The sequence below is a fragment of the Monopterus albus genome, unplaced genomic scaffold, assembly GCF_001952655.1.
Source record: "Monopterus albus unplaced genomic scaffold, M_albus_1.0 scaffold32.1, whole genome shotgun sequence".
NCBI lineage: Eukaryota > Metazoa > Chordata > Actinopteri > Synbranchiformes > Synbranchidae > Monopterus > Monopterus albus.
This window is the reverse complement of record NW_018127912.1, coordinates 777,761-789,467: the sequence shown is the minus strand read 5'-3', so window position 1 is coordinate 789,467 and position 11,707 is coordinate 777,761. Positions and strand designations below refer to the sequence as shown.

Here is an 11,707-nt window from a genome sequence, read left to right as displayed (position 1 = left end):
CCTGTGTGGGGGATGCCTGTGTATGTACATTACATTATCCTGTATGCCTGTGTGTGCCCAGGTGGGTGGGGGCATGTGTAGGTGAGGCACAATGGGCCCAGCAGGTGAAAATGCCTGCTGGTGGTGCGAGTGTCAGTGCGTTAGCCTGGTGACATCTGTCAGTCAAAGTGCTGCTGGGAGGACTGACTTAGCTTCAGAGAGATAAAGCCAGGGATCTTAGAGGAGCTACTTGTCGCCTTATGTTTTGCACTGAAAGTAAAGCCTGAACTGGATAATCCTCAACACCCCTGGTTCTATATGTTACATGAAATGTATTGCTTCTAAATGAAACTTGATCAGTAGCAATTACATCAGTCTGATAACTAATTACTGAGATTAATAAACAGGTTTAGTCCCATTTTTACACAATCCCTGACATTCATACAGCTCACATACAACACACACACACCACATACAGTATATAAATTTATGTATATATATATTTATACACACACACACACACGCATACAGGAATCACTGAGCTACAGAAAGGCTAATAAATAGCAAATATATATGAGTGTAATCAATGTTCTAACCATGGTAAGGAAACTGCACGCCATCGTTTTCATGTTTTATCTTCCTCTCCTGCACACTCGCCAAATGGTGCTGCACTGAAAGTGGAGAAGGGTATTGTTAACAATGAGTTAGTGGGAGGGAGAGAGAGAGAGAGAGACAGAATAAGTTAAGAATGAGCATTTGTGTATGAACAATTTAGTGAATGACTGATAATTGGCAAAACATTAGGTAAACTGTATGTGTAATTATGGGTTTAAGGGAAAGATGAAGAAATATGAAGCCTGGATATTTGGGGGTGGGATTCAAGGAAGAGGTTTTTCTTGGAGTTACTGTGTTGTTGGAGGGATGAGATAGAGTAAAGAAAAATGTCTAAAGCTGAATCACTGAGGATGTTGTTACTGCCAAAACAATGGAAACACCAACATTAAGCCTTAATACAGGCTGCTGTAGGCTGCAGTTTCATTCTTGATGCATTTTGGCGTTTATGTTCCCGATGTCTGGAGCTATTTGATGGATGGCATTTAGCATCATTTATCTGTGAATAATTCAGCTGAAAAAAATTCGTACCAAAAATGGCAGAGACTCCAATTTAAAACATGTTGATGTTTAGAAACCTATTTACTGAACAATGAAGGAAGAGACTATTCCATACAGTGTTAACCCACTTCACCACAAGGTGAGGGTGGTGACTGTGTAAACGTTTTACTGCTAATGTTATTTTGTTTTTTTGACTAGACTTAAATGTGGCCTTTAGTTATTTATCTAACTCTCCTTTGTTTTGGCAGTTATCTTCACGTCTTTGTCTTCACGTCATACACAAATGTGAGAAAATCATGTGATCTTAAATGTTTCCATTTCAACATATACTTATATGCTTAAATATATAATAGGGCATTGCATAGTTAAACTACTTAAGGGCTTTTGCTTCACATTTCTACATGATGATCAATTTCAATTCTAGATAAATAAAGCAATCCTAATGTTTTTTGAGAAATTAACATTTTTAGTATGAACTGGGTGCTGCTGTTTCAGCAACTTGTACAAATGTCAGATTCAGCCACAGGGTCTTCAGGAAAGTGGTTGGTGGGTGAGTGGTAGGTTTCGAGGGGTGTTCAGAACCGTGTGTACCACCAGAGTGACGGAAGGTGACTGAGGTAGGGTGTAGAGAAGACACAAAGTCAGATGGAGTCATCAGTTGTTTCTGGGGTGGGGGTCAGGCAAGAGTGTGAAATAGTTTTGTGATGCTTGCTTAGTGGGTGACAGGTGTGGGGTAGGATAAATGGATACCTGCATCCATGTCATTGGGCCATGCACTGGACTGGGAAGAGCTGGCAGCAGGCGAGCGGCCAGGGTAGAAAACATCATCTGTGGGGCTCTCCAGTTCACTGTCGTCTAATGACTTCCTCTTGGTGGAGCTGAGGGCAAGGAGAGGATGTTTGGAGAATGGAGGAGAGGTGGGAGGCAGAAGGAGAGGGGAAGCATGATTTATATATAATAGCAGGAAATTTATGGATCAGGAATGCAGAACTGATAACTTAGAAATAATTGTCTAAACAAGCACCTCAATGTTCCAAGACGCTTTTAGTTTTGCATCTTAGTGGAAACAATAATACTATCGTAAAGGCTTGGAGCAGAACAGATACAAAGGACAAGAAATGTCAAATCTACAAATAAAAGAGGAAAAAGAAAGAAAAGCTAAAAAGCAGAAACAGCCACACAGCAAAATTCTCTCTCTATGTGTGTGTCTGTGTGTATCTGTGTTTTTCTGTGCATGTGTGTCATTAATTTGTGTCTTTGTAAGTGTTTATAACTACCTCCGTGGAAGGTTTGCGTACAACTCCACCTCAGACCTAAAGTAACAGCAGATGACAAAGGTAAGAAGAGAGAAAGAGACGCATTAAGAAAGACACAAAAGAAGAAAAAGCAGAAAGAGCAATCACACATTCATAAAGAGGAAAGCAGCTAACACACAGAGAGAGACATACACATACTGTATATGCAGAGGTTCAGGACAGATTCCAAGAGTGGGAATGGGCTGCAGCATTAAATACCATTCATTGTAAGAAACCTCAGTGAACTGGCATACTTTATTTACCAATACAGTCTTTCTTGTGCTAAGAAGTGATGTACCATTGGCACATATTACTGTGACTTCACCTGTCCCTCCAGTCTGCTGTTGGCAGGTGCTAAAGCCAAAGTGTGACTTCACACAAAGAGACGCTACTAACAGCAAATGACTGGACTTGTGTAATGGTCGTTGGCATTTCCTGCATAGGATACATCTCTGTACACCTCTACACCATAGTTGAGGCTTTGTACCTGGTGGAAGGAGGGGAGGTGAGGGAGCGTCGCCCCAGAGCCACCTGGTTGATGTTGTAGTAGCTGGGACTGCTATCCAGGTCAGCCAGTGAGAAGTTAGGACCTGACGCTGTGGCTACAGGAGCTGGCAAGGAAAAAAAGAAAGATATAGGTGGAAAAAAAAGAACAAAGAGAAAGAAATTTTCAATGGAGGACAAGAATCATCCACAGATAGATAGTGTCTCTGTAGTACCTTTACTCAAAACGGGATTATACTTGGCTCCTTCATAACTGAGCTGGTTTGTTGCAGTTTTTAGTCCCAGTCAGGAAATTGATGTAGTTTAAACCACAAATCATATTCTGGGTATTGTAATTGTTCCTACACCTCTCTATATAGTGATTTTACCACTTACTCTGTGACACTCTGACTAGCTCTGCCACATTCCACACGCCTGAGGTGACAAAGCAGTCCTGGAAACTCAGGTGCCCTGTACAGAAAAAGATGTGGTCAGAACTTTACAGTACATACTATGTACACACAAAAGCTTTCAGAAAAAAATAAATAATAATACAAACAGCACATAAGAAATCCACAAAATTATGTTTCAAATAAAAAACATAATTGGGAGAAACCCTGAAAATCACATCCCTTTGAGACGGTGACCATCTGCAACTATGTTTGTGGATCAACATCTGTGTGAGTGTTTTTGCTAATTGGATCCATAATTGGAATATGTTAAGACTGATAAGCATGATGGAATCAATTCCAAGATGATGATTTGACCGTGTTTGGCTCAATGTGTGCATGCGTGCTCTTACCATTGGGCGGTGGTTTGATGTCTGTGTCCCCTTGTTGGCTGGAGCTATCTGATTGTCCGGACTCTGCACAGAAACAGAGGCAGAGATGGGGAAACAGAGAAAGACAAATGGTTAGGATCTGGTCTGTATGCTAAAAAAAGTAATGAAAAACATACTGGTAAGTGTACAATGTCTCGATGAATCATCGTTATGTATCCATGCTGCCAAGACTGTGATATCTGAGGTGTGAGAGGGAATAAAAGAGACTTGAGGGACTTGCAGTATGTGCTGGGGTATGGAATACATCTTGTGAGTGTATGTGTATGAATTCACACATTTTTTGTGTGACAGTCTTGAATCTAAGAATGTTCTCTCCTGTCTCCCTCTGTCCCTCCTGACTCAAGGTGCAATGATTTACAGTGTGCTGCTATGCCATTTAGTATCTAACCACGCAATCATAACCCTCACCCTAATCCCATTTAATACCTTCTTGCTGGTAAGGATTTAGCCTGCGTAAACGCAACACCTTGAACACACAACCCACACAACCACGCACACACACTCCTCAATCTGTTTCTTTCTCTAATTTTTTGTTTCATACCTGTACTTTTAATACATGTTGAAATCCTTGCACAGGCATACGCACACATAATCATACAAACAGACCAGACCAGTTTGGCTGGCCTGAGCCATTTGAGATAGAGTATGTTAAAGTTGAGACAACTTTATCTTTGTGGGATCAAATGACAGCTGAGCAAGATGAACACATGCACACATTTTGCACAAACACATGCCTGTTTTGACTAGTCTTCCAAAGCAACAGGACTTCACTCACATGAACAGACAAAAACACGCCAAGACTTGGCAACAGAGGGCACAGTTAGACCTGAAGGAGCTCCGGGCAGGAAAATTAGGTTTTGTAAATGAGTTTTGAGAAAAGTTGGTTGGTGAATGAAACAGAGCTCCATTTCCAAGACTGGTGTGGGGTGGGGTCGGGGGGCTAATGCTAATGGCCATCCATTCAGGCCTAGATAGGCTGTATATAGATAGCAAGTTAGCTAAAGAAGGTGTTTATCTGCAGCCTGTAGGTGATAACAGAGCACACAGACTCCTGCCAGCAGCACTTGCTTTGCAGCCACACTAAGCCACAGATTACTGAGCAGAAACAATAACAGACCTGTCTCACTGCCTACGAAGCACTGCTTATCCACATAGACTGGGGTGAGACAGCCGAGAGCGTGAAAGAAAGAAGGAAAGAAAGAAAGAGACCAGAAATGAAAGAGAGCTTCTTTTTTCCCCTCTCTTCACATGCAGAATCTCTCGCTTCTCTCTGTCTCTCACTGGCTGGGTGTAATCCTGGCAGCCATCTTAGAGCTTGGCAGCCATCTTAGCATTGGCGCTAGCGCCACATTCCAGCTAACTGACGGCACTCGCTCCAAACATACGAGGCTGTGCCCCCGCCACGCACACACCCAGACACATTGAAACATTCACACTCATACGTGGACACTGAGGTACACACTTAGAGTAAACATATATGATGGCCAATGAAAGCTGTTGAGAAAACAGCCTGACTTCACTAGACCTTTTACTGTTGTGTAGTATTTCACCACAGGGCTCTAATATATTGTAAACACTATATTTCTCACACCATACATGCACTGGTTGTATACACAGCCACCTTACTGTACTTACAGTATGCCTGAGATATGTCTCATAGTCTTATGTGTAAGTTATCGAGTATGAGTTACTGCCACCAAGCTTCACAAGGCTTCAGGAGAACCACAGATGGAAGTTTAAGGTACAAATATCACAAAAGAGTAAAGAAAGTTTCCAAAGTGACTTCAGCAAAGTTTCCCACTTTGCTGTTTCTGTTGTTGTAATTGTAGATCTGGTGTTTCAAGATACTAGGTTTTCATTGTTATATTACCATATCTAACTACTGTATACGGAGCATAATGAAACACTATGTTTCAAGTCATTCTTGATGGTCTGCCATTATGAAGTGCTGATTTTGTATATCTGATTACATCTGTCTGCTGACAAAAGCAATGTATTGTATAGAAAAGGCAGAAGTAATATCAGGATCATATATAGTTTTAACTAAAATAACAAGTTCAGCCCTTCTTATGGTACAGCATGGAGTGCCACATAATTGACACCATGGACCTCCTATCTCCCTGCTATCACCTTTCTTTACAAAACCATAACATCCCCCTACTTTTGAATCATGTACTGTACAGTATAACTTACTGAGTAACGAGAACCTAGTTTAGCTTATTTATCAGACCTCCAATGTGGTCTGAAAAACCATTAAAAACACACCAGTGAGGCACACTGGTGCACTGGGTGACATGTTTCTTCCTCACAAAAAACAAGCACAGATCACTATCATGGGCAACTGACTCTTTCTTACAGAATCTGTAAAAACCGATGGCCATTCTTAGTCTTTGGAGTCTTTTCTTGAAAAAAAAGGTGGGCCTCATGAGGAAAAAACATGCAGCAGTGTGTCTCAATGGAGTTTTTTGGAACCACAATGACGGTCAATGGCACAAACAATAAGCGAACCTTAGGTTCTATATTCACAGACATTACAATGCATACACAAAAGTCACTATAGTTTTTAGTCTCTGTATGAAATTTGTGGCAAATAACAAAAACATACAAAATCACTAGCCTTATCCTTTAAAGACCTATCATGACCCTAATATGTTCTGCTGTTTGAAAGACTCAGAGTGAAAACTGTCAGGCAGATAGGAAGAGTAGCAGTGATACTGATAGCTGCCCTCAACATCACCCAGAGGTTTCAACCGGCAAAACCATATCAGTGCTCAGAGCACACAAGACTTGTTGTTGGTTAGCAGCAGATACCATAGTTCCTGTTTTCTTTAAGAATGAATTTGAATTCTAAGAGAATATGTTTTAATCCTAGGTTCTACACTCTCTGCAGAGAAGCGTTTATTCAGTTCTTGAAAATCTGTCAAAGACTATACAATAAGATGGCAAGATAAGGAAGCTTTCAACAGTTCTGCCTAGTTTTCTGAGCTTAGCCTCCTTAGCCAACAAACAGTGTGCTTACAACACAGCACTACATCCCTTACTGGAAACCAGTGCCACTGTTGAGTTCAACAGTGCATCACGTAGCTCGACAGAGAAGTGAGAAGGACAGAGAGAGGGTGAGGTAAGAGAGGAGGTCTGGCTCCTGGTTATCACTGCTCTGCCAGCTGCAGCCTACAACTGCAGCCCACCCCCTTCAGCCTCCTAACCACACATGCAGCCTCTTATCTTCCCACCACAGCCCCCCAAAGCCTTCCTTCAGCAAGCCCAATCATAGTCCAGCAGTCTCCCCGGATGCCCCTCCACCTCCACCGCCAGCAACCTCATCGCTAACCTCAAACCTTTCGGCCTATCCTGCAGCCCCCTCAAACCAGTGAATTATAATGACACACACCGATGTACACAGTGTGACCTGATCATGTACACTTAAAATTAAAAAGCATGTGTATACATTTTTATAGCTGTGCTGATTTTTAACAACTAACACGTTATGTTTGACAACTGCTAAAAATAAAATTGAAGAACCAGTATAACCATCATATGTGGATGTTCACTTTGACCACTTTTGTACTTTTTTAGTACTTGCATCCTTTACAAGTCTCACCTGTGCTCAAACATGTTAAAGACCCAGTCTTGCTTGTCACTAGAGTGTGGATACCCCAATCGAGCCCAATGGGACCCATCGGTACGGGAGGTTTCAGGCCAGGTTCGGACAGAAACTTAGAACTTATCTGTACTCTGGTTAAGAATATTATTTAAGTTAGGGTTTTAGGTCAAGACAACTCATTAACTTAAATTTTTGCTTTGTATTCAATTGCTCACTTGTAGTCAGTTGATTTTACAAACATGAAAATATCCTGAAACGTGAAGAACACTGTGGAAGTAAATAACGCAGGATAATTCTGTAGGTGTTTGCAGACCCAACCTTATCATATGTGGGACCTACATTTGATATATAGCAACAACGATGACCAAATGTGTGCTAACACATTAGCCCTTTGGCACTTAATAAGCTGAAACATCTGGTGAGTTCCTGTCGAATGTTTACTTTCTAACCATAGTCATTCATTGTGGCTGCTAGCATTGGTTGAGAATAGTGGAATTAGTGGAACCTCATGACCTCAACATAACCCCAGTCATCATGGCATCAACAAAGAGTGCTGTGCCCTGCACTGTGGTTGCTCTCTCCCTTAAATAATTCTCCCATCCATCACTGTGGGGATTAACTTTTACCATCTCTCTGACTGCATTCTCCTCCTTGTCAGCTTTTGCACTGTGACATTCTCATCCACTCTCCTATAACGTAAACACCTCCATCCTGGTTCTCATCCTCCACAACTAATCATTCTCAAGACCCACTGCATCTTCTTCCAATCATTTCTTTTATGACTTCACTCTTTTCTTTCCCCCATTATTACTGCACTGTTGATCTCTAGGGGTGGAAAAGACAAAATGGTCTGTTACCCTGCCTATTAAAGCAACCACCCCATTGAGCAACAGAGCTGTCATCCATCTATCAGTTGTGGATTAGGTTTTGGCTCAGTGACCTGTTGGACTGTGCTGCTGACCGAGTGGTGCTAGAGGTCAGACAGAGGTGCCAGTCTGTCGCTATTCGTGGCCAGCAGACAGCCAGCAGCGCAGAGAAAAGCAGGGAGCTAAAGCTCTGCTGAGAAAAGCCCAGATTAAAACTCCAAAACAGACAGTGTGCTGAAGTATGAGTTGATGATAAACATAGGATAAAACCAAAGTAAAAGTCAAGTTCAAAACTGAGAGTGACACTTGGGCTCAACAGTGGCACACCACATCATAAACAGCTGGTCATGTGTGAATCTGTGCAGTACAGGCAAGCATAACCCTAGCATGCACATACAAACCAACAAGTGAGCTCTGTACCATGTAGCCACATCAAACCAGTGTGTGTGTCCATGTGTGTGCATGCGTAAGTACATGTACATGTACAACCACTGTACATGTATGTGCACAGACAGTTGTTTCACACAGATCCCCCTCCTTGTTCAAACAAATGTCAACTCTACTCTCCCCCTCTCCTCTCTTCTCCTCCCCAAAACACAGGATAACGCAGTACAGCCTCCCAATTGGGTTTCGCTTAAGAGGTTTATCAGTATGTTGCTAAACATTCTGACCTTTTTTTTAATCTTTAATGCGCTTAAATGTTCCAAACCCTCCTAATCCCCCTGGCTATCCCACACAGATGTTTGCTCAGCTCTTTTATTGGACATTATTTTAGTATTTTTTTTATCCTTTATATTTATATATATATTTCTGTTTCTTTATTTAAGACTGTATCATACGATGGTATATTTCTGTTCCAGTGTTAAGAAATCTTTATCATTGCTACTGTTTAGTGTATATATGTGTGTATGTGTAATACTTTTGTCCTAAAATAGTTAACCACAGCCCCATGTGGTGGACCAGATGTGTGAAAGTGACATTTTCAAATCTTTACTCTGTTAGAAGCAAAAACTTACAAGTTACTTAGAAGTGAAACCTTAAAGACTAATATGATAATCAAGATGTTAGTGGAAACCAAACAATTTTATGATTATGTTAAGTATAAGAGCTGTATAACATGGTTTGCATGGATGTACATACAAATCTATGTATGCACAAATGTTTGTATAGTATGTATATATGTATATGGCTGCAGAGACATAAGTATGTATGTATGCATGTGTGTAATTGTGTTTGTGCCTCTGAATCACTGTGCCAGGCAGTCAGGCTGTGTGGCGAGGTGGCAGAGTAGGGTTCTGTGTTTGTGTGTGTGTGTGTGTGAGAGAAGCAGGTGTGCCTGGCCGCCCTGCGCAGCTTGCTGCCCATCTGTGCTCCCGTCTGTGTGCCGCCTGCGCCCACGCTCTGCCAACAGCACCACACCATGGCAAGAAGACCCAGGAGAGAAGGATGCTGAGAGAGGAGGGGAGGGATGGAAAGAAAGAGAGAGATGAAGGGGAGGAGGAGAATGAGAGGAGCAAGGGGGAAGGATGGAGGGAGGAGCAGAGAGAGGAGGGAGAGGAAGATTACAAGGATGGGACTATGGAGGGTAGGAAAAGAAGCAAAAGAAAATGGGAGGAGGGGGGGGGGGGGGTTATGAGTCCACAGAGCATGCATGAATTCGCAGGGAATAGGTCGGGTGGGTGATAGTGAGAGGGTAGGGTGCTGAGTCGAGGTTTGGGGGTAGCTGGCTGGATGCCCATACACACCCCCTCCTTCTTTATCCCTTTCACTCCTTCCCACTGTTCCTCTTTTCTCTATTCATCCTCTTATCCTCACCCCACCATCACCTCTTGGCTCCATCAGTGCAGATTACTGTAGACCTGTGTGACACAGCTACACAGTATTCTGTAATGTTTCTCCATCACAGAGTAATTATTAGGCTGTAGGGTCAGAGGTAGTATCCCCAAAATGAGGTAGATTATATTAAATTAGCCTGCTCAATGGTGTATAGAAATCAATTCTGGGAAACTCCAAAACCAAGTCTTTCATTATTATATATGGTAAAATGGTGAATACTGTAAAAGCAATCCAGATTTTTGTTGAAAGAGTTAAAAGAGATAGGATATATTCTCATCAGAGGCCCTCCAAGATTTTGTGATGTCACAACAATTCAACCAATCCTGTGAATTCTGCATGACAGTGCAATTTTGTACAATCATCACAACTTTTCCACAAATCTGACCAGTTGTTACAGTTTTCTACAACTTTCACCCATCATTGAGGTACCCTGCCCAAAAGTCATATGTCACAAAACTCACTTCCTTGTTTCAAATTGTGACAACGCATACATCACAACATCTCACATTTAACAACGATATAGTCACTACTGGCTGCAGAATGCAATTCCTTGATGTTTTGCATGAAACCAGGGGTAAACTGTTTTGCGCTGTGTGTGGTGTTGGAACACAAATGTAAAACATCTCTGAGAAACACTTCTGTACTGCAAAACACACCTCGAGATTGCAGGGACAACAGACAAGACAAATTAATGTGACAGAGGCTGTGCATCCAGATCAAGTGCTGAAAGAATCAGAGCATGATTAAATAAGCCTGTTAGTGGTAGCCTACTGTTACTGTATAAATCAAAAGTGACAAGAAGCGTGCTTGTCTGTTTGTGTGACAAACTGTGTGTATGCATGTTTGTGAGATTAAGACAATAGTTTAAGAATTAAAATCTCAAAATGCCTAAGCAAGATGTAAAAGATTCATTCAAAATATCAAGATGGAGATGTAATAAAATCAGAGATGGGGAGTGTGTGTGTGTGTGTGCGTGAGAGAGAAAGAGAGAGATGTCACTGAGTGAGGAACAGGACAGAGTTAAATAAAAAAAATAAGCTTACATAAGGTTACATGACACTCAGCACAGTACGTTTCAATCTCACTGGAACAACTAGCCTTAGATTTTTAATGAATTATACTGTACATAGAAAACTATTTTTGCAATCATCACTTGCTTCCTGCAATTTCATTGCAAAAAAGACATCCCAACATGTATCGCACGTTTTTAGAACAGCTGCCGTGAAAGGCATTTTAGGCTGCAACAATCTCAAAAGAAGCCAGAGAAATCCTGGAGGAAACACATTTGAAGTAAGCCAAATGCTTATTCAGAGGACTGTTAAATGACTTCCCATGAGAGTTAAGAACTTAAGTAAAGGATGTGTAAATCTACTGTTATGTGCATATAGGAATTGGCCTGGTTTATACTGTGTGTATAAAATTCTGTTGTTGCTATATGCTAGAGTTTTTACTGAGTTCCTCTCCCTCTGTCACCTACTTCTCAGAGTCCACATCTGTAGCCATGGGCATTATATTTTCAGGTTGTCTGTCGGTCTGCCCCATTTTTGTGAACACAATAGCTCAGGAACGCCTTGAAGGAAATTTTTATAATTAGGTACAAATGCCCATGGGACACAAGGATGAACTCATTTTAGATTTTGGTGGTCAAAGGGCAAAGGTCAAGTCCATCCCATTCTCTGAACAGCTCAGG

The 11,707-nt window shown here is 41.6% G+C and overlaps 1 protein-coding gene across 10 annotated transcripts in view; it reads right to left on the bottom strand.

The window, feature by feature from the left end:
- nfixa (nuclear factor I/Xa) overlaps nucleotides 1-11,707 on the bottom strand; it is a 139,791-nt gene that overhangs the window by 14,779 nt on the left and 113,305 nt on the right. For 6 of the 10 annotated variants that reach the window (XM_020596931.1, XM_020596929.1, XM_020596936.1 and 3 more), the window contains 6 exons: nucleotides 3,673-3,735; nucleotides 3,267-3,341; nucleotides 2,875-2,998; nucleotides 2,370-2,405; nucleotides 1,843-1,970; nucleotides 576-650 (listed from right to left, as the gene is read on the bottom strand). In XM_020596931.1, coding sequence (XP_020452587.1) covers nucleotides 576-650; nucleotides 1,843-1,970; nucleotides 2,370-2,405; nucleotides 2,875-2,998; nucleotides 3,267-3,341; nucleotides 3,673-3,735 — 501 coding nt within the window. The remainder of the gene's footprint in view (nucleotides 1-575; nucleotides 651-1,842; nucleotides 1,971-2,369; nucleotides 2,406-2,874; nucleotides 2,999-3,266; nucleotides 3,342-3,672; nucleotides 3,736-11,707) is intronic. The other 4 variants (XM_020596930.1, XM_020596938.1, XM_020596933.1 and 1 more) reach the window with 3 other exon arrangements.